The following is a 24,179-nucleotide window of genomic DNA, read 5'->3' as shown; positions in this document are numbered from 1 at the left end:
GGAAACTGTGTAACGGATCAAAACATAAAGAATATGAAGTGTTGCTGCAAGAAGGCTTTATTGTTGCACTGCATTACACTTATCATTCACGTTCTTACTGGAAAAATGAAAATAAACGAAATACAAAAATGTTAATAAATACGATTATTATTACTGGGGCACACATGTATGGATCAGACATGAAAATACAAACAGAGAACAGCGTCACAGCAAAAGACACACACACACACACACACACACACACACACACACACACACACTCAACGGACCACGGACACTATGAGAATGACACATCACCAAGACATGGCTGTCTCTCTCACTATTAGTGGGAAAATGTGTGGACAGCAATCTGCTACGGTCTTTGTTAGTGCAATATTAGAAGGAAATCTCGAAGGAAATCTCAATGTACAATAAATGAATTGAAAACGCAATGAAGAAATGGCAGATTCCCTTCGCCTGGTTTTCTATGCGATGCGACGCTAATTTAGCAGCTCGTATTTCTAACTCAAAGAATAAAAGAAATGTGCCAGTTTAACGGCACACGCTGTAACAGAAATTACTGGACATCGTGGCATCCGTAGTAATAACGAAGGATAAAAAACACAAACTATTTTAAGACGATGCACTGATGAGATGATTTCGCTATGGAGAATTTTAATCATATCGATAAATATCACATGATGGGTTATATTTCAACACGCAACCGTGTGTATGTGTCCGTAATGAACTTTGATGAGATAATGAAAAGTCACTCAAATGTTCGTCGAATCCAGGTAAGCATTTCTTCGAAGCAGCTTTTAAAAGAAAAAGTGCATTAATTAGGAAGGACTTAAGTGGGAACACATGTTTCCTATGCAACATCAGTCTAACCACATCCCAGGTCAAAAGCCATGTTTAGTTGAATGCAATTTAACCATCAAACATGGAATTTCAGTAGGATTATTCTAAATGTGAAGATGCTGTCTAGCTGGTCCACAGCCGGTCTGGGGCAGTCACTTCTTTCGGTGTGGCACGAAGGGGACTCCCCTCGCTCCCACCAGCAAGGTTTAGAAGGTTGTCCCTTAAAAATCCACTTCCTCATCAAGTGGACTTCACACATGGTCCATAGCTTACATCCACAAACAAACTAAAATGATGTAACTATTAGGAGGCCAAGCTAAGATCAGCAAGGCTTGACTGCATCCAGAGGCTGTTGTGTTGATTCATATCAACCAGTGAAGCCACAGAGCAGCTCCCCCCAACACCCCACCTGACGTGATGGGCATCAAAGCAATTCAGGCAAGTGGAAACCTGTGGAGTTTAAAAAAATGCTTCATCAGAGATCCGTAACGTAGTGAAACTGTCAAACATGACCCTTTTAATGTGCGCCGTGATCTGGTGATGTTCACAGTCAGAATTCATTGTATTGCATTACAGAACTACCTGAGTTGCGTCCTAATACATTCAACAAGATGCAAAATATAGAATTAGCTGTGATGCTAGATCCACCATTAAAACATTTTGTTTAAAAAGAACCATGTTCTTTGATTAACTATTACTTTTATTGAATAATTTTGATGGGATAACCAAGAAATGTATAGTGATGCAGAACCTTTGTGAATTCTACATTTCCAAAAATTGCTAAAAAATATAGAACTGTGCAAATGTGAATTAAAAAAAACAAAAAAAAAAACAAACAAAAAAAAAAACTAAATCAGTTTTGTTCCGATCAGTCAGTCACACTTACGTTGTAGAAGTAATAGATGCATGTTAAATTACTAAAGCTTCCATCTTTTATGCTTTCATAATGTTTATTATTAATAGAAAAATATATTGTACACATTTAAGTTTGTACACAAAATAAAAAGAAAACAAAACGTAAGTTGAGCAGTTTGTTTGTAGCACTGTTTACACAACGCAACGCAAACATTAATCAAACAGCACTTTCATAGAAAGTGAGACAGTAAGTTCAGGGACCTGAAAGGCACCTGAGACTGACAGACCAATCAGGTGGCAGCGCTGCACACGGGGGGCGTGCCTACCGTATTCTCTCAGCTGTTACAGATGCAATGAGAGGTCTGAATCAATAAGCAGAAAAAAAGAGCTTAGACCTGCTGTGAGCAATGAATCTTAATGAGCCACTAAAGGTTAGAAAGTTCTCTTTGTTTTCTGTCTTTGGTTTAATGAGAGAAATGGATCCCACAATCATTATATGGGGTAGAAAGGTGGGGGCTGGAAGGGGGGGAGGGGGTCTCGGGTGAGGTGGGGCAGACGGGTTCTAAATCATCACCATTAGGTGTGGTGTCAAAAGAATGTCAACCGTGCATGAAGGAGGCTGATAGGATGCGTGCGGTGCGGCTGAACGACGCCCTGAGATGAGCCGAGCCGAGCAACGTGCGCTAATTGCGATTTCTCGGTGCTGAAAGGACAGCTCCCAACACTGTAGAAAAAATGTGGAATCGAGAATGAGGTGTTCAATCTGTGTGATAAACAGCACTGTCTCAAAGCACCCATTCAATCTCAGTAAGTAAATGAAATATTGATTGAAAGTGACCCTGAAATAGAATGCATTAAGAGACGCACAATGCTGCAGGACCGAGGTAATTCTGTTTCGACACTCTCCCAGCCCGCTCTAGCAAACCGGACCTACGCGTAGCTGCCATTCACAAGGCTGCCACTCACGGCAGAAGGGCTGTCCCTCTCGTTCGGGGCTCTCAAATTGCTATTGGTCCGTAATACCCGCTGCAGTCCGTCGTACAGGCATTCTCGTTTACTGCGATCTAACTACAGTGCAGAGAAGGAACCCTCCCCTTTCCCACACAGAGTACTCGTTTTGAATTACTTAGAGACACAGATGAAGTAATTACCCTCAAACATTGCCGCTTCCTTGTCCCGGTCATTTATCTAGACCTTCGATATGTCCAGTTCCCTTTCTCGCCGACACACAGCTAAATGAAATCACAAGCAGTCGGTTTTAGTTAAACTGATCAAAATTGTGATGAGTCAATTTGATGCCCATAAAAAGAAGTGACACAATCGAATTGCTTCCATTTTAAATATGGTCACTTAAGTGAGAGGCTGGAAGGACAGAGACCTTTTTTTTTGTATGCTGAGAATATTTTTTTGCCCTTCAACCAAACTACACAGTGATTGCCACTCAGCTAATTTATGGCCCCGATGAATTAGCTGTTTCAGTGCTGACCAAAGGCAGTGGTGGGAGACTTACAGAGGTATAATTTATTGTTAATGTATTATAAATGAACTGAGACTTGTGGCATGCAAGGAAAAAAATGAGACGGGAGACAAGTGATGCTACATGATGAACTAAGCACATTTATAATGATAAAATGAGTAAATATAATAGCCGCAAAGCTAACCACTGATTTTCACGAGATACACTATTTGTCAAAACTTGCACAGCTACAGAATTGTTGACGATAGTCATTACCAAGTAACACAGTTTACTACAGCGTTTTCTGTCATTTAACAAGCAAATCATTCCCTTTTAAAATAATCCTAAAATACGCATTAGACTTTAAGAAAAACAACGTCTAGATGAAACAACAATTCCAATGTTTAAAAAAAGGAAAATTAGACTACACTTACAGTTTGACAGAGATGACGTCGTAGTAGTGAAAGGAGGAAAAAGGGAAAGCAGGTAATTGTTTCAGGCTGTCTCTATGTCCAAAAGGAAACTGCACAGCAAATCAATATGAAATGAAGAGTCCATATAGTTCAATGAACAAAAGGGACAGTTCATGAGGACAGAAATCACAGTTCGGAAAGAGGCTGGAGGGAGGAGAACTGGGACGCCGAGCAGCGGAGGGTTTTGTTCTTTGACTGGTTGCACAGGAAGAGCTGCCGGGATGGACGGAATCAATGGGCTGAAGTTGAGATGGAAGGAATTCTTGGTTTCAAATTCAATTGCTCAACCAGATGATCCAGAGGATTTTATTTTAATTTTTTTTTTTATGTTTTTTTTTTTTTTGTCCATTGAATTTAAGACTGCATGCACAGCATGAAGCAGAGCAGGTGTGGGTGCCCCATGAGTGCTCATAGAGCAGGCAAACTCAGGTAAGACAGGTGGATCGATGGCCTGGACAGGTTAGCACTCAAGAACATAAAGGACAGAAGGGGGCGCTAAAAGTTGAGGTGGGGGGGGGAGAAGGCAGACTGAAAAAATGACCTATTTAAACAGTGAGAGTTATCCCCCACTAGCTCTTTTTGAGAGAAACGGCCTGTTGGTTTTTTTTTTCCCCAAAGCATGCAGGAAAATACTCTCTGGCTTCGGTGACATAAAACTGCTCCACATACATGCAAATTACTGAGTAGCATCGACGGCACGGGCTGGGACACCATGCTCATGAACCCCTCGTTGCGGGGCGCACAGCTAACATCACAGGTAGCTTCACAGTAAAGTCTACATTCACAAATACTAATGTTTCTAGTGTTGACAAATTATACATATCCAAATAGAAGCTCTTAAAATGCAACACGCATCACCGAGCGTGCACATAATTAAAAAATGTCATTGTGTTGGCACTTTCACATTTTGTCCCTTATAAAATTCCCGATCCACTGCATCAACAGCAATGTGTCTGGACATTGAGGGTGCTCATGGAGTAATGGCAGGACCCCTGGCCAGAGGAGGGGGTGTAGAGGTTCCAGTGCTTAGGATGATGGGGAAGGGGTGGTTATACAATCGTAGAGGCCTTCTTTGCAGATGGCCATTGAGCGAGGGGAGGGCGGGGTTTCCAGGCCAGGTAGCATTCCCCCATGGTCTGTTTCAGAGGGGAGCAGGTGCTTTTGCTGATTTGTAAACTTACCAAATACAATAATCCACAGTTTTAACCTTAAAATATTTTACAGTGCTTTTTGCAACTATATTGCTTTTTTGTTACTTAATCCTAAAAGGTTATCTCCTACTTCTCTATGTCCTTATGTAAGAAGTAAGGCTGCCCTGACAGTGCTTTGGCCTCGTTCCTTTAGGGACTTGACCCCAGCTGCACCCTAACCTAACAGCAGTTCATTTATGCTTGACTCCTAGTCCTAACTAATACTGCAAACTATACGCATATCCCTGTCTACATTCAGTTGTTGATTTTCTTTTAAAACTACAATAATGCTGGTAAACTGGCAGGCTAAGGTCTTCTCACACTAGAAACACTATACAAATATACACAAGCCAAATAGAGAACTAAAACATATCAAGAAAAGTTCCGATAAAACACATTATTTACATTACATGTCTTAAACATAATTTCATTCATTTGCATATTATATATTAAAAGAAAAGACAGACAAACAAACAAACAAACAAACAAACAAAAGTTGACTTTAAAATACAGTACATCCTTCTTGAATCAATAAAGGAGGGATCCGTTAGAGCAGATCGAGGTGTTAACCCACTTTCTGTGGGTTGGCAGCTCGAACCCCTTGCTCATAAGTGATTCGCTGTGTTATCAGATACTGAGCGGCCTGTGTAGCTGCCGGCGTTCCAGTTATCGTCACCTTGCGGTTCCTTGTGCCAGGGACAAACTCCCCTTTTTTGGAGATCTGTATCCTTGCACCAGTCAATTCCTGGTATTCTACTAGTGTTTTCCCTCCTTTCCCCAGTATTGCACCTACCAGGTTTTCCGGCACAGCGATCTCCACCACATCCTTGGAGCCGTCCGTGGTCTTATCGGTGGCCAGGATGGCGCTGGCCGCGAGTGGCGCCGCAGCACCAAAGTATCCGTTGGTGGCAGCAGTGGCAGCTGCCAAGCTACCTAACGCGAACGTGCCTGCCGAGCCACCCGCAGAGCCGCCGCTGGCCGAGGCCTCACTCGCATAGGTGGCCAGCAGGTTTGCTGCCGCTGCTGCCGCTGGGTTAGCACTCGCGGCCGCTGCAGCCAGAGCCCCAGTGGCTGCCGCCTGACTCAGGCCCAGCCCCAAGGTGTTGAGGTTATACCCGTAGCTGGCTAAAGTGTTGAGTGCAGAGGTGATGGCCACCAGGTCGTTCCCGGTAAAGCCTGACAGCACGGCAGGAAAGGCTGCCACCCCGGCTAGGTTGGCGTGTCCCAGGAGCCCCGCAGCGGCGGCGGCCGTGGGCAGCACCTCGGCAGTGTTGGCATAGGGGGAGCCGGTCGGGTTGGAGTTAGCTACCGGCCCAGTGACGTTGGCATAGCTGATGTTGAGGCAGCTACCACTCTGAGGGTCCTCTTGGATCTTCTGAATGATGAGTTCCACAGCTTTTCGGTTCTGTTCAGGCTCACCGCTCACGGTCACTACCCTCTCCTGAAGGTTGATCCCATCGGGCTTCTGGGAGAGCTGAACCCAGGCCCCAGACTGTTCCATTATAGCCTTCACGGTCGCACCGCCCTTCCCGATTATTAACCCAGCAGTGCTGTTGGGTACTATTATCTTTACCTGTGAAGAGGAAGGAGGAGAGAAAAGCACAGATGAACGTACATCTTGTGGCTGCGTCTTATTGCTGACACACGTGTTTACATTTTCAGAGGCACACTGCAATGTCTTTGGTAGCACAACTGTAAAAATTTCATAGACATGTAGCAATCCCAGTTTACTAGTTTACATTCATGTACTGGATTAGTTTTTCATCCAAGTGTCCACTAATGAAATACAGCTAAGAAAGAGTATGGCTTTTCTCAAGGAAGACTGGCTTCTTATTATTTAATGCATGAGGCGTAATGTCATGCCTTTTCTGGTGTCCTCCACAGCTACTTCCAGACCATGACTGCACACATTACAACAGGGAAACAGAAATGGCTTTAATCTTTGAAAGGAAAAAATTGGATATAAAAATGAAAGTGTGAATTTTAAAAGTAGAAGGATATCTTGGAATAGGTGAACTCCGGTTTATTAGGAAAATTCTTACCGCTTTATTAGTTGTCAAGAATTTCAATAATTTTTAAGAAAATGTAAAGTGCATCAAGTATTTCAAGTTTTATAAGGGAAATACTGCATAACACCTTATTGTATGCTTGGCAAAAATCACATACCATATGCAGTATGGGATTTACCGGTATTTATTAGTTGTTAAGGAATCGTAACATTTTACAAGATGTTAGGGAAGGGTTTTATTAGTTCATTAGTTATTCTGAAATTTTACAAAGGAACGAGGAAACTGGACATCAAGAAACAAACAGCTTACAGTGATGTGAAAAAGAAAGTACACGCTATTTCAAGTATATGGCTTTACATAGTAGGAACTTAAAAAAAAAAGAAACCTCACATTCACATTCAAGCCCACAGCCCAGGTGCTGCGAAGCACCAGCATTACTCATTGTACCACCCTCTTCATGATTATTTGCTCAAACAAAAATGTCAAAGCGCAGAAACCCTGTGTGTAAATGTAAGCACACGCTTTCTGCTGCCACATCAGTTCAGAAGGTAATAAGAACTTAATAAGAAGGTAATAAGAGTTGCTCATCAAGTGCACATAATTAAGTTCAAAAACTTGGATTGGTCTGGAGTGTTCAAGTCTTTGTAAACACAGTATGCCAAGCAGAAAAGATATCTCTGATGATCACATTAAAAGCAATTGTTGCTACTCATCAGTCTAGGTAAGGTTATATCGACATTTCCAAACAATATGGACTCCATCATTCCACAGTGAGAAAGATCATTTACAAATGAGTACATTCATGACAGCTGTCAGTTTACCCAGGAGGAGGTACCCCAGAAAATTCACCCAAAGAGCAGATCATGTGATGCTCACTGAAATTGTCAAGTACCAAAAAGCTACATCCAGTCATCAACACACCTCTTGAGAATATGGTAAATATTAGTTCATCACTCTACCATTAGAAAAAGACTGAACACGTATGACTTTCATGAACAGCATCCATGAGAAAACCCTTTCTCTAGAGAAAGAAAACTGCCACAGGGCTTAAGTTTGCAAAATTGCACCTGAATGAAACACAAGAATTGTGGAACACTGTCCTCTGGACAACCAAGCGCCTGTTATGAACACGGTACGTCACCATAAGAACCTCATACCATCTATCAAGGCTCATGGTGGAGGGGTGATGATTTGGGGATGTTTTATAGCCACAGGATATCAGTGCATCACAATCATTGAATCCACTATGAATTTCTGTCTAAACCAGTGTATTCCAAAGGAAAATGAGACTATGTGTCTGACAGCTAAAGCCTGGCAAAAAGAGGATCATGCAACAGGACAAAGATACTAAGCACACCAGTAAATCTATAACCGATTGACTCAAAAAGAAAACAGTCAGGGTTTTCGAATGGCCAAGTAAAGTTCTAAGTTCAACCCAATTGGCACGTTGTGGTGGGACTGTGGGAGAACTGTGTGCCGACCAATGCTTTCAAATATCAATGAACTGATATTTTATTTGTAAGGACGAGTGGGTCAGAATTTCTCCAGTGTGGGATAAAAGACTGATCAAATCATGTAGAAAACAATTACTTCAAGTTATTGCTGCTGGCAGGGGTCCTACAAGCTACTGAATCTGCGGTGTGCTTACTTTTCTATTTCTGACTCCAACATGTTGGTTTATTTTCGGTTGAGCAAATAATGAAAAAAAAAAATCTGATATGTGTTATTTGTATTGTGAGGTTCCATCAATTTACTGTTAGGACTTGATGAGGATGAGATGAGGGCTAGTTATGTCCTACTTCTGTTAATACATAGAACTGAGGGTTTACTTCATTTGTCACATCACTGTAAGTCATAGATCACATCAGATGACCAGAGATGATCAGAAAAAAGATCAGAGATGATGAAAAAAAATCACAGAATTAACTTCTCATTATGGGAAGAACAGATCAATGAAATCTCCTGAGAATAAGCATTAACTGAGCTCCTCTGATAATAAACATTTATGTGTGCTAATAAAACAGTTATGGACAGTAATTACCAAAATATAAAACAAACATGATGAAAAAAAGGGGGAAGGGGTTGAGTAAGAAGGAAGCAATCTGTTTTATTGGAAATGACAGTTGATACAAATGAATTGCACAGTCATCATGTTTTTGCAGACTGTAGCTGTCTTTGCAGTTGTAGCAATAATATTCTGCCATGGTGTATCCATCCAAGCCATTTAAGAGCTGGACACAGCTGAAGAAGAACAATCAATAGGTGTGGAGAGGATTTACACAAGAGCACAAGTGTGCCGGTGTCTCCTGTTGTGTACAGGAGGCAGCTCAGCGTCAGAGGTGGGTGCCAGGAGCCCATGGGACTGTGGTTAATATAGTGGCGCACACAGACTGGAGCTTTGTTTTATCTGGTTGCTCATAATCACACCATTAATCACATTTTCATGTCAACATATTAGTCCTATCAGTATGCTTTACAGATGACTGCACACATCGCAACTGTGGCACCACCACAGTTCAACCCTACCAGTAAGGGAGAGAGCAACATATAATTATTGTTTTGGACAATAACAAAGTCATTCCAATGACAAGCCTGTCCTATATGCTGACAAATATGCTCATGACTAATCTATTTGTTTAATAATTATTATGACAGTTTTAATCTGAGGGGGTGCGGTGGCGCAGTGGGTTGAACCACAGTCCTGCTCTCCAGTGGGTCTGGGGTTCGAGTCCCGCTTGGGGTGCCTTGCGACGGACTGGCGTCCCGTCCTGGGTGTGTCCCCTCCCCCTCCAGCCTTACGCCCTGTGTTACCGGGTAGGCTCCGTGACCCCGTAAGGGACAAGCGGTTCTGAAAATGTGTGTGTGTGTGTGTGTGTGTGTTTTAATCTGAAAACACCCTAAAAAAATGCATGAAAATTAAAAACCTCTGTTCTCTTGTCCAGTCAGCCCCTCTACAGATTTTAGTTATTTTAGACTAGTGAGTGAAGTCAAATTGGGAACTGATGTATTTGAGTATGAAACAGGCATTTTAACAAATGAGCAGATGAAAAAATAGCAATGCACAATTTTGGTGTTTATAGCATTTAAATTTCTCTAGGTGAAAATAACTATTTCGCTTGTTGAATGTGTCAGCTTTTTAAGAGGGAAACACTGTGAATTGTTCAATGGTACCTGACACATTGAAACATTATTTCTGGCAATTAAAACACTTTTTTAAGTAAACTGAAGGATGAGGACAAATTCAACTTCCATAATGTATGTTCTTCCCTCATACTACAACTTGAAAACTGTTCAGTCCATTTTCATCATGTCTACTCTGATGACATGGTTAGACATAAAATAAAATTAACATAAGATCAACTCCTGTAACTCTTCTGATAAAAAAACAGCTTTTACAACAATACAAACTTCCTGGTATTGCTAAAATAAGGTTTGCAATGTTTAAAAATTAATGGAAAAACCTGGGCAGTGCATGAAACGTGATTACGTCGTAATTTTGAAGAATCAAAGATTACTTAAACTAAAACCCATTCCTGCAGAGCAAACAAGCAAAAAATGAGCAAAAGGAATAAAACAGAAAAAAAGACTGCCCACAGGCCAAACAGCAATATTGCAAAGTCTGCAGAGATTTTCCATCTGTCACCGAAGCAGTGTGTGGAAAGACGCAATGCCATTGCAGCTGATGCAATGGAGCGTAGGATTGACACCCAGTGAACGCGTTAGTTAATGGTAAGGAGGCTCTAGCGTGGGCCTACAAAAGCCTTGCCTCCTGAGTGACACCGCAGCAAATGCGGATCTGCTCAGTCCTCAGTCAGGTACGCGTCCCCGCCACCGTCTGGGCGTTCACAATAAAGACCTTGACTACACCCTAAAAACAGAATCAATAGGTGAATGAGAAATTCATTCCTTTCTAAAAAGTAATTGCGCAATAAATAAGCAATAAAACGGTCAAAAAGTTCCTGCAATTCCATATTAACACAAACCTTCACCATTACTTTTGAGTAAACAATCACACTTCCTCCACAATACAACAATCTGATAACACAATGTCCTACTGATTAAAGAATGCATAGATTATTCAAAAGGATTTGTCTTTTGTCTTGCACATTGAGTTCATATATTCAGATTTATTGCTGCCTGAGTCTCCAGCACATTCAACAACCCCAGCACACAGAGGAACACCATGGATAAGGCCTCTTCATAGATATCGTTTTTTTTAACGCTCCAAACAGTTTGACAATTCACTATCAGATTTCACAGTTCAGTAATGCTGTGGCAATAAATGAAAATTTGCATGAAACCAGATGTACAGTATTGTGGCAAGTGGGTTAATCACAGTATTAGTAACAGTTCACAACGGCACCAAGCTAATTAGACCCAACTACCTGTATTTCTAACCGAATCACTAAATGAATCATAGGCAGTAACACAAATCAAAATCCTCTTTATTTAGACTTTTGACCAATGCAACTTTACATATTAATACCACACAGTTTCATTTAACTAAAACAAATGACCTATTAAAACAAAACAGAGGTCATCTGCATAAAGAGGGGTATCTACATGTTCAAATTAGTTCAGAGGTAACCTGTTACTACTAGGAGAAGGAGGCAGGTCATGTGATTATTTATATACATTATTTTGATACCAAACATTGACACAGTGATATCCCAAAAAGTTCCCTCCTTTTTGGAAGACTTGAGCATTCCTTTCATCATGGGTTGTGTTCCACAGGAGACAAGGCCATTTCTGCTGAGAAAGCTGGCGGTAGGAGGACATGACTGGGATGAGAGTATGATACTGTACCTGGTTGGCCCTGGAGGTGGTCATGTGATCAGATGGAGAGGGCTTGGTGGTAGTTGGGGAGGATGGCAATGTCTGGGAACAAAGCAGGTTGAGCACAAATCACCAAACCAATGAGCAAAACACTTTCAGTCTTCCACACATAAACTAGCATATATTTACTGATTCGCACTTTAGACTTCTTCTAGAAGTTCTTCTATAACACGTAAAACAAGGAAATGCATAACGAAATTCAAAAGACAATGATGAAAAGGTATACTTGTGCCAATATATATGAAATATATGCATTTTTCAAATAATCAGTGAACATCCTGCTCTGTGCAAGACAAGAGGCAACACATCTAAAAATACTTGCAGAAACAAGTACTTTATATTAACTGGAAACGAGGCCCAACCATTTTTGGCACTGCTCTTAAGCAACAGTATGTCTTGCAAAATTTAAGCAGGTACTGTTTATATTTACTTGAAATTTGCTTACAATTTTACTTTTAGATTTTTTCTTGTTAGACTTTTTACCACTATTTAGTAGAAATCTACTCGTATAGGACCTCATGCACAAGAATCTCAAAATCTGAACATTCTCTTTGGTGACAGGGTAGCCCTAGCTCATCCCCAAGGACCTGACACTCTCACACACCTGCTCCATGGCCATGCCCATACATTAGCAACAATTCTCAGGCAAGGATTAAGAGCCAATTAAACATTAGTCAATGTAAATGTGAATAGGTGGATTAATTGTTACAGTTCTGTGAAGACTTGATACCATAAGACTGTTATGATATTCATATCCTTTATATAGGATAGTGATGATATACTGAGAAAAACAAACCTAGAGTATCTGACTTGAACTCCACCAGATTTTTATGCTTGACATACTTACAAGGTAAAAGCAACCCGGACCTGGTAGATTCCTTTTTTAACAACAATACATAAAAACACACCAAAACTAAAGTAGGACAGGCCCAGAGAGAGCAAAAAAATCTTAGTCGAACTGGGTTGGTCTTCATGCTGTGCACCTAAAGTGCCCAGGGTTGTGATGTTCAGCAGCGTAGGCAAGGCCAATATCAGATGAAGGTGCAGGTGGATGAAGGTGGTGACCCACATCCTCAGGGGTTCCAATGACAATGGCAGCAAATGGGGTAAACTGGGAGGGTTAGGACATGATATTTGGAAGGCTGAAGGTCTGGGGTGACTATGAAATAGGGGTATTGTCAAAGGTATGGGGACTAGAGGATAAATTAGAGTATTCACTTGGTGATGGGATCTATGTACCCTATCAATAAAAGCACCCTAAATTAAGCTTAATTTACATAAAGCACTTGCTTACCAATAGCTCTAACCAATGTAGACATGACAAGTTTCTAACAATTAGGAAATTATGTATAAACATGTACAGCAAAAGAGCAACAGTCTGTGAGCCAGACAGCAAAAGTTGTTTGTACCAAATTCTGTATGCTTAATGAGTAACCGATCAAAATATGCGTTCTTCAGCCCAACTGTATAAACTAAAGAGTAATAATGAAGAACCATAGGCATTTAATTTTTTTTTCCTTGCTTTTCAGTAAGCATGTCTTTACTAGTGACTGTAGACTATTTGCAAAGGATCATTATATTTTGGGAAAATGATGTTTTACAAAGGGGTGAACATTAAAACATTCCTTAAGGGGTCACTGAATGGGGGAAATGGAAATGGGAAGGGTCTGACATGCAGTGGTTCATACCTGAACTGAAGATATGACATTTTGGCATGTTGTGTTCCTTTCACCAGAAAATCAAAGGAGACAAAAAATGACATTCAGTAATGAATCCACTGTGTCTCTGTGACTAAGAAGGTCTGAGATCATTTTCAACTGTAAGTCTGTGAACTTGGTCAGGAAATATGGTTCAACACATTTTTGCATGACCAACACAAAAACATGTCAAATCAGATGATGTCTTTAGGAAACCTTTGTATAGAGCATTTGAACCAAGGTCATACACACTGAAACTCATGATTAATAACATAAATGCTTACGAATGTTGCCCATTGGGGGGACAAAATTAAACGTGGAAGTACACAATTATTAGTTTGTTAACTTTTAAACCAGGGAAAGGGGAAATGTGTCAGATGCAGCGCATGTTTTTCCTTTCCAAATAGCATATGCATAATGTTTATTATAGAGTAGAACCACACACTATATTAAAAATACAATAAATATGTTCACTGCTTAAAATTATGCAGTAAGCACCAGCGGGATGGATTTTTCATAATTTGGATCAGACATCTGGGCTAGAAAACAGCTCTGTAATGAACCCATATAATCAAAGATGAATTGTTTTTGAATAAAAACGATTTAGGAGTTTGGGTTTTTGAAAATTTTTTTCCCCCCACTTCTGTTCCTATACTGCAAGTATTAAACATCACTGTACAACTGAAATGACCTTAAAATAAATACTCAGATATGTAAATGGAGGTGCATGACAAGCATTTGCATTTAGAGGCACAGGTAATTTGTACCCTGAAATTCACATAAGAAGCTATCAACTCACATGAGAAAGATTATGTGAGAACAAAAATTTCAATTGAAGATTCAAGGGCCTTGGAGATGTTAAGCACCACGCAAGGCAAAAACGAGCCTCTTTCATACACACACACACACACACACACACACACACACACACACACACACACACACGCAGGGCATGACTGCCCCTATACATCTCAGATCCCTTGTATCCCCCTCGCAAGCATGTCTCAGAAGTCTTGTTACTTTTATCATATTGCCAAACCAACATCTATCATAATAATGAGCCCTAAAGGAAAATATTAATGTTTTAGAGAAAGTGCAGAAAAGGCAAAGGAAAGCCTTACCATTCATTATCAATAACTAATCGTCCAAAGCAGGGTCAAAGTGGTCTGGAGGTTATGCCAGAAGCAGAGAGCATGAGGCAGGGTACCCCCTGAATGCCAGTTCATTGCAAGGCAAATACACACAGTCATGGGGCAATGTGAAGTTGTCAGTCCACATGAAGCACGGATCTGTGGACTGTGGGAGGAAACCCAAGCGATCACGGGGAGAACATGCACACTCTGCGCACAAACTCAAGCTCACATCCAAACCCACATGAGCTATGAGGCACCAGTGCCACTCGCTATATCGTCACGCCGCTAACGAAAAACCTTACAAATCAGTTTAAATGTTGAAATGATGAAATGTATAGAATTGTCTTGAAAGGAATATCATCATTTTGGATTATTTGAATTACTACCTATTCATCACAAATGACACTACAGATACAGCACCTCAGTAGAGAAGCTTTACAATCATTATGAACGATTACAGCAGACACATTATGAGAATTGCCTCTCAGTCATCTCTTACTGCAAATTTTGAATTAGATTTTCCACGTTTAAAAGATAAAATACATAGTGCATTTTTGCATCGTCTGTAGAGTGTGAGAACTGTCCGTTCTGCGTGTATGCGTGAGTTATGGTCCGCACCCCAGACCATCAAAGGGAAATCACACACGTTCATTCACTCACATATGAACACACTAAAAACAATTTAGAGTGACCAATTAACTTGAAAAGCATATCTTTGGAGTATAGGATGAAACCACGAGTACCCAGAGTAAACCCACGTCAACACACGAAGAACCTGCAGACTCCACGCAAACAGAGCTGGATTCAAACCCACAGCACTGGAGCTGTTAGGTACTACTGCTGCCCACAGCGCCACCGTACCACCAGGAAACAGTCCCATTCCACCATATTTCACTTTATGTGCCATTTTCAGGAACAGCTGCTGGCAGAATTGACCATACCACTGATCGTAGTTCATTCAGTAAAAACTCATTTTTGGCTTATGAGCATCTGAACTATTACGAGAGGAAAACTTTACAGCTTTGACTTTTAATCGTCACCTTTATCCCTGGTACCATTAAAAATGGAATAAATAACTCTCTCTCCTAAGGAAACCCTGTAGTGATACCCATCATCTGGTCTATAGGTTTCTGATTAGCCTTTCTGGAAAACCAAGTTCCTGTCTTTACTACTCTTACATCATGCTACCTTGAAGCCCACATCATGGCACAGTAGAAATTTACAGTCTACAGGTTCCTATATCTGTGATATCAGCACTGCGCCAAAGAAGGCAACAGCATACAAGTCACTTACCTCCCAATCGAAAAACTTCTCCATTTACAATAAACTGTTGCTGCTGAGTAAGAAAGTTAATCCAAAAAAAAAAAAAAAACAAACATTTTGTAAATTAGGCAAAGCTTCAGCAAATATGAAAACATGTAACTCCCTCAGAGTTGTGTGTATAGAAATAAACAGTGGGAAATGTGCGGTGATATCATCTTCCAGACTGGGATACCGCTGGCTGATGACAGGTTTGAGATGGTCATTGATAGCATTTTACCCATCTGCTAGGCAATTACTCACCAAATGCAAGCAGTGATTTCGGTTCAGTGCATAAACTAGACACAAAAACAAAAAGTGACTCCCCGATCAAGACTGGAACAGAATGACAAAGCATGCGTGGCCTGGTGAGCTGTGTTGACTGCTACTCTGTGCCCCTGGTGCACAGGTCAGGGAGCCCACCTGCTTGATTCGATCGGGGTTTACGGTGGTCTGGGGCTGCAGGATACTGACAGGCTCCGTCTTGGCCACATTCTGGGGCATCTCCCGGATCTTGTCCGCGATGAAGCCATGTACAGCATTCAGAGCCTCTACTGTGCCTTGGATCAGGCACACGCGCTCTGTGGTACCTGCAGAGTAGAAGAATGTCAGTGGCCCAGGTGTGCTGGCTTCCCATGGCTGCGTCGAGCACTATACCTACAGGACCGGATCGATCCCTACATCCCCGGAAGCAGCGCTACGCTCCACAGATGAGGAAAAATAATGGAAAATAGTTTATTGGAACAGATGTAAATGTTTTGCAAAATTTCTTTTAGGTTAATGCAACTGAAAATATTAACGAGCCGTCGAGAAAGCACATTCCGTTTAACACGACTCGAGTCATACGACAAACTCAATCAAAATTGCAGTCGAGGCTGAATAATTAAAAGTTCGGCAGAAAACCAAGCCATCGTAGCCTGCAGGCTGAGAGAACCAAAGTTGCAAAGTCCTCTTTTATAGTAAGATGCAACAAAGATCAAGCAGCCAAGCAGACTCCGGTAACACTTTCCCAGCACAAATTCAGCATTACACAGGCTGCTGGGTTGGAGGCGTGAGGCAGATTTCTACGCTCTTGTGATGGGACATTATCTGAAAGACATCCACTCCAATTTATTGCCTTGGTTCCATGTAGAATTGTTCTTTCCCAGCCAATATAAAGTAGACACTGATGTAAGCACTTTTAATTGAATAACCTTTAGCAGTTTTTGAGGAATAATTTAACTCGTCATTATGCAATTATTGTACTTTTATGCCGTTTTAAAGAAGATCGCGTTGTAAAAAGATAACAAATTGGGGGGAAATTTAAAGGACTCGTGCCAGTGCGTATAATTCAGAAGCATCATTGCAAATCACATCTCACTTTTCACACTGACCCAGTGACTACACTCCGGTTGGTTGTCGCAGAGCAGCACAACGGGAACCAAGGGCTTCCGCAGCTGCCCAGATTTAAGACTTCAAGCGCCTTCTTGCTTGTACGCCAGCGATGAATCTTTGTCTTACATTCAAGTGGTTCTGAGGATACACGGAACTATTTTCTATACCTGCGAGTGTTCATCTGCCTTGACAGCAACTTGCCTTTTGATTGTGTTGCCTGAAGTGGCCGCTTTCTGGTTATTGGTACTCCTAATCAGATTTTAACAGCACAGGCGATTACGGAGGAGTGTGTCTCAGATGCGAGTGCTTCGTTCAGACCTCTCTGATGACATGGGTGGCTATTTTGTTTTTCGCACTTGGCTATCGGAAGACCTTTTTTCTGAACAACTTTCCACGCAGATCAAAATGATCTCACTGTGCTCTAAATGAACAACCGTACCACAACTGTCACACATCTATTCCACTATCTGAGCTCTTGTATTTACCTACCAGAGAACCTTTTATTGGACTTATAAAGCTGGATATTTTGTAAAGAAGCAGATGTCTTTAAAATTCACACAAGAGTCACATGCTTTAAAAAGCAAAACTGCTGCGTTACCTGTTTCCCTGCAAGATTCCAATCAGTGTACAATGTTCAAGCGCCATAAATAGTGCTAATAATCCTAATATGTTTTAATTAATCCAAAAGCCCACCCTGACGCTATGCTACGCAAATGTCCATCATAGGTGTCTACCTCTGCTTCTTTGGTATGTGTCAAGGATTTTTCAGCTGCTCTTCTTCAGAAATTATCCCTGCACTGCACATTGTTTTGGACTTTGAAATCATTGCTGACAAACTAACCAACCTAAAATACCGATTTACCACATGTCAGCTTTGCTTCCCTTTCCAGTACGCTTCCAAATACAGATTGAAGCAATGTATCCCTATGCATGGGAAATTGCAATAAACTCCTGCAGATTTACAGTATACTCCGATAAAGCGGGGTTGCATTTTTCAAAGTCTGCAATGCAGAGGGACGTAATTTACAGCAAGCAAACGCGGGACTTAAAAGTGCTATTGTTTCTAGCAGCTGTGCGGAAAAACAACATAATACTCTCTGAGTAGTGTTAAAACCGTCACTGAACTACTATAATAACAGAACGGTTTTGAAATTAAGACATAAGCAATCCTGTAACAATTTCATGTGCTCCCCAAATGTGCTCATTTGGGATAGGTGAAAAGATCAAAAATTAATCTATTGTTTAGAGATGGGTGCATAGTAGTATGATCCAAAATTCAAGCACATACAACTTACAACAAGGTAGACCAATCAATGAAATGGCCAAAACAAATGTAATAATGGTTTCCCAGTCACCTGTAGATGGTTGTGCCTCAGCTCATTTACCCCCCTGCTTTCCTCAAAAGTAGAGAAATTGTCATTCTTGTCATTCATTAACTGTCGTTTTCACTTTAAGGAGGTGAAGGAGTGCATAAAGGTACACCTACATTCAGAGGGAATGTGGGAAAAAATCCCAGTGTCGTATACCTGCAGTGCTGTAGTCAACTTGTTGGAAGTCTGCAGTAGAGGTATGTAACAGAGCTTCCAAGAGGTCACAATAGATCATGGCTGCAGATTTACTGAGTTAATGGTTTCCCTTAAAACAGTAGCCTTAAAAGAAATGGTAATAAGCTAAATCAACCTGGCAGGTTAAGTATGCTACGCCACCATTAAATCATACTCCTGCATTACATTCACAGATACACTCTGCCACCTTGGCCTTTACTTCAAGGCCTTTCTTGCACAACAAATCCACACCTAGATCCATCATTTCCACATGATTAAAGCCATTAATGACAGGGGTGACTGCATCCTCCAGCCTGGAGGGAGATCACAACAGCATGTTTCCCTGGAAACCTCTATCCTTACTAAGTAGAGGGAAGCAAATAAATGGTGAACAACTGAACGGCACAAAATCTAACATCTGTCTAGTACTCAATACCTACTTTGCCCATAAAAACAAAAGTTCATGCACTTATGCTACATTATTTATTATTTTTATCCTTCCATTTATTTTCAGCTTTCTGCTCTCACCTTGCGGTTATGTGCACGGCTTAAGGCAGCAGCACACACAGTGGTACACACACCTACACACATTAGATGCTCAGGTAGAATTAAACACAGGTGACTAATCTGACATTGTTCTTAGGGGAGGAGACTAAATTTAAATGCTTTAGGGCAATTGGTTAGCTATACACACCTCTTATGGAAATCCAAAGTCACCCACACACCCCATCTCAAAATCCAGCTCCACTCCAAACAACCTATCTCCACTTACATCCTCCATTAAGCAACTCATGCTCCCCTAATGACCTCAGAAATCCACACATGCATCATGTACCTCCAGGTCTTTACAATCTATCAGCACCATGTGTGAAATTCCAAGCCCTGACATCCACTCGCATGAACTTGTACATTCCTTCACAAATACAGGCAAACACATGTGCTTAATAACACAGGCACACATAGAGACACACACACACACACACACACACACACACACACACACATATGCAGCAGATTTGTCTTTCCGTGGTGTAACCAGTTTCGCTGAACCTCTTTCCCGACGAGTGCTTCTGTGCATCTGCAAGGCATCCAACAGTGGGGGGTGTGTGTGGTATAAATAGCTCAATGACAATGAGCTAAACTCTGTTAAGTCTCAAAAGCAGGCCTTTCTATATAAATGTTGCTTTGACCATCCTCGTGGTGCTGCTAACAACTGCTGCTGTACAGAGTGATCGATGAGCTAAAGCTGCTAATCTACCCCGGGCCGGAGCAAGGGCGGTGTGGAGAGAGGGTAAATCCTTCGTGTGAGACAGCCCGCGTCATGGCTGCGTCCCAGGGGCCCTTTCGTCTGACCAATTGTACTGAGTATAGAACAGAGCACATTCTCCACCAAGCGTACATGTGTGACTGAGTCCTGCAAAGCCTGGAAAGTCATTGCTCTGGAGCCAAGGCAGGACTGGAGGGTCTAGTGCGTAATTCAAAACACACACTGCTCTCATGCAGCAAGAAATCTGCCGGAGAGCAGATGTAGTTCAAGTTTTAAATTATTCAAATGCTAACATAATTTGTTCATTTATCAATGCCTGGAGAGTGACGGTACTGTTGGAAATTAGTTCTGCGAGTCAACTGCACACTTTACACAGACTCTTGATCACTTCACAAGGAGTCGGGTCGATATATCACAGTACCCGCGCGCTCATACTGAGATCATGCCGCGATGAACACAGTTAGGGCACAAACTGAAAACGTGGTCAGCTCCCTTTCAATTCACTTCGAGTACACTTCCAAAATCTTACAGGGCAGCATGGTCTTTAGAACTGTTGCCTAGCAGTTGAAAGATCCAGATTTGAACGCCCACTCCTGCTGTTGTACCCTTGAGCAAGGTACTTACCCTGAATTGGTCTAGTAGAAGTTACCAAGGAGTCTAAGTAGATAAGTTGCTAAGTGTACAAACTCAGTGTGAGGTGCTTTATAGAAAGCATCAGCTAAATGAATGAATAGTGAACATGCAGAAGTCCCCTTACATTGTTATCACATTTTTGTGATTTTTCAATAGAAATGCTTTAATATTTACCTCCCCCTAAATCACCCTAATCTTCTCTTACACCAGGGATTCCCAAACCTTCAAATAGATTTCCACTCTAGGTACACTTGACTCTTGCACTGAGCTTTCCACATTTACATTTCACAGCAATGAAAAAAACACTAAAATGCACCATGATCAAGGTGTTCCTCGTACGCTTCATTTAAATCTTTCCCAGGTTTGCTTGGAGCATTCGCGCTGAGGTGCGGAGCTTGGTCTTTTGGCATAAACAAGCAAACACACACGCTTGAATGCATCTTACATCTGCTAACACCAAGTGAGATGTGGCTTAAGGATTCGAGAATGATAATAAAAGCCAAGTCCTAAACTGTAGTATTATCACAAACACATTTCAAGGAGTTCTGATCACTGAGCTGGAGGGGAATACGTGGCGGCCTGCAGAATATGTACAGAGCACAGTGACTGCATCACTCAGGCATGTGTGAAATTGAAGCAGAACCTCTTACTCTGTACTTACACAACATCGCTGGCCTGACAACCACAGAACTGAATCATACCTGCCTTGTATAAACAATACCCAAATTCTAAGCCTAAGAGGTGAACACACACTGCCATCTTGCACTTTTTATGCCATATACCTGAAGTTTTAAATATCCATTCCACATATTATATCCCCCTGTACTGTAAATTGTATGGTTGCATTGTCTTGTATTTGAACTACACTACCGTATTGACCATTATTATCTTGTTCCGCACTATTGTTTGTTTCTTGTTTGTTTTATCTTTCTCTATGACCCGTCCTTGTACTTCCCACTGCGCAATATATATAACTGTATGAAAGAGGACTACGGTACAAGAATTTCCTTGTATTCATTGAATACACAAGACAACACAACTTCAGTCTTGCAACTTGAAACAAAGGTAAGAAAAGCATTTTTAAAAACTAAAGTAAAATAATGCAACATTACTTTTAGCTATATCTTTTATATATTTATATGTACACACCAGACTGAATGTATTTCATAAATGCTTTGACCACAGACTGCCATCCCATCCTGGGTATGTCCCCTCCCCATTCAGCCTTGCACCCCGCGTTTTCGGGATAGGCTCCGGCTCGCCGCAACCCCGCTCGGGACAAGTGGTTGTTAACATTGGTTGGTTGGTTGCTTTGGCCACAGAAAAAGAATGAATGGTTTAATAAATGCATATGCCTGTGCACCTCTAAGCATCACAACTATTGAGTAAAATGTGGAGTTCAAAAGGCAGAAATTCTGTTGACAGCATCATTTTTTCAAATGACTCACTGTATGATGATGTACTTCTTAACAGTACAAATATCACACAATTACAGACTACTGAGTGTATACTTTGATTTACATAACATGCAGTCTGTACACACAGACACCTTCAGAACCGCTTGTCCCATACAGGGTCGCGGGGAACCGGAGCCTACCCAGCAACACAGAGCGTAAGGCCAGAGGGGACACACCCAGGATGGGACGCCAGTCCGTCGCAAGGCATCCCAAGCGGGACTCGAACCCCAGACCCACCAGAAAGCAGGACTGTGGTCCAACCCACTGCGCCATCGCACCCTCCTACTACTGAGTGTATACTTTGATTTACATAACATGCAGTCTGATTAGTAGACTTGTGTCAATATTAGGAAAATAAAACATGTGAAAAGAACTGCCCACAGTTTTCCTCCAGAAGATTCTTCTTCCCAGTTCTGTGTTTACAGGACTTTGTAGGATATCCTGCACCTTATGCTTTACCAGCCCACAGGGAGAGAGACTTAGCCTGGGAATCACAGCTACAGATGGGAGCCATGTCCCATAAAAAACAAACAGATTGCAGGGCTATGGAATAGATTCAGATCATACCATTATCCGCAAACAGGAAACTTTTATGCTGTTACATCAAGCTCAGGCACTACATCTTTGCACAAGCCAAATTTATGTAGATGACAAGGAACACACCGGAACCACTGACAGTAACTGCTGCAAATTTCTCTTGTATAACATAGCAACGCTGTGGCACAGCAGGTAGTGTTGGTGTCGCAGAGTTCCTAAGTTGTAGGTTCAAATCCAGCCATGTCTTTTGAAAGTTTGCATGTTCTCGTGTTTTCTTTGAGTACTCCAGTTTCCTCCCAGAGTGCAAAGAGATGTATTCTAAGTGAACTGATGTCCCTAAATGTGTGAAACACTGAGTGAATGAGAGTGTTTAAGAATGTTTGTGTGTACGTAATGGACTGGCATCTGATCCACAGTGTACTCTGCCTCACTTGAAGCTTCCAAGATAGATTCTGGACCACCATGACAGTGACTCATAATGGATGGGTGGATAACATAATAACAATAACACACACACATTGGCTGAAGCCGCTGCTCCCAAGTTGAGTTGCGGCAAGCCAGAGCCTAACCTGGCAACACAGGGTGCAATGGGACACACCCAGGACAGGACATCACAAGGCACCCCAAGCGGGACTTGAACCCCAGACCCCCAGAGAGGAGGACCCAGCCAAACCTGTTGTGCCACCGCACCCCCACTTAGTAACAATAATTTATAGCAAAAAAGACTACGGCTGGACAAATTTCAGGAGACAACATGATTTAAACTTCGGTTTGTAATACCAGTGTAACCAGACATAACATCAGGTAACGCCTGAAAACCCTAATCCTAGTTTGTGGATTCGGAATCTGTGTGCACAGGGTTATCAGACCCATGGCAAAAGGTAGCAGGGTGTTCTCTTCTGATGAGATTGGTATTCGCTTCACAGTAGCTGTAGGAAGGTCCCTGTCTCTACACCAGCAGTAATACACCGAGTACCACAGGACACAGAGAGGGAGAAAGACAAAGGACGGACACCTCTACGAGAGTGCACCCTTAGTCTGTCCCAAAGGCACCGGACAAAGTTATCCAGCACCACGCAGACCAGGCCCTGAAAACCATACAGTAAATTAAGCGCCAACAAGGATACCTGATCCAATGGAAGCATGCTGTCAGGGACAAAGCGAGAGTAAGGACAGCCAAATAGCAGTGGACCCAGCAGCACTTCCAAAGCTTTACAGCAGGGGTGATGATCTCCAGTCCTGGAGAGCTGCAGGGGCCCCAGTTCTCACCGTACACAAAACTGTTCATTCAAGTCATTATTTGGACAGGTTCTCACCTCACCTGGTGTTCCATCTGTAAATTAATTACTAGCTGAAAGGTCTCTAAAAAACCTGCAGAAAGCATGACTCTCAGGGCCAGCCGCAAATCTCCACTTAACCAAGCATTACCTCCCTCGGTCGAACACGTTAACAGCAGTGAATATTTTTGGTTATCAAAATTACTACAGAACAAATGCAGGTTTACATAAACTCAAAAAAAAAAAACAAAACCTTCGAGCAAGGTTACGGCTACAAAACAACCTCAAAGTACTAGGCGCAT

The 24,179-nt window shown here is 41.7% G+C and overlaps 1 protein-coding gene across 4 annotated transcripts in view; it reads right to left on the bottom strand.

Moving 5' to 3' along the window:
* Positions 1 to 5,359: 5,359 nt before the first annotated feature.
* The window catches only part of LOC108919409 (RNA-binding protein Nova-1), a 44,069-nt gene continuing 25,249 nt past the window's right edge, over positions 5,360 to 24,179 (bottom strand). For 3 of the 4 annotated variants that reach the window (XM_029258224.1, XM_029258226.1, XM_029258227.1), the window contains 3 exons: positions 16,212 to 16,378; positions 11,630 to 11,701; positions 5,360 to 6,387 (listed from right to left, as the gene is read on the bottom strand). In XM_029258224.1, the coding sequence (XP_029114057.1) occupies positions 5,380 to 6,387; positions 11,630 to 11,701; positions 16,212 to 16,378 (1,247 nt within the window). In that variant the 3' untranslated portion in view covers positions 5,360 to 5,379. The remainder of the gene's footprint in view (positions 6,388 to 11,629; positions 11,702 to 16,211; positions 16,379 to 24,179) is intronic. The other variant, XM_029258225.1, reaches the window with a different exon arrangement.

Source organism: Scleropages formosus, chromosome 15 (genome assembly GCF_900964775.1).
Source record: "Scleropages formosus chromosome 15, fSclFor1.1, whole genome shotgun sequence".
Taxonomy (NCBI): Eukaryota; Metazoa; Chordata; class Actinopteri; order Osteoglossiformes; family Osteoglossidae; genus Scleropages; species Scleropages formosus.
The sequence above is the reverse complement of the archived record's forward strand: the minus strand, read 5'-3'. Positions and strand labels throughout refer to the sequence as shown.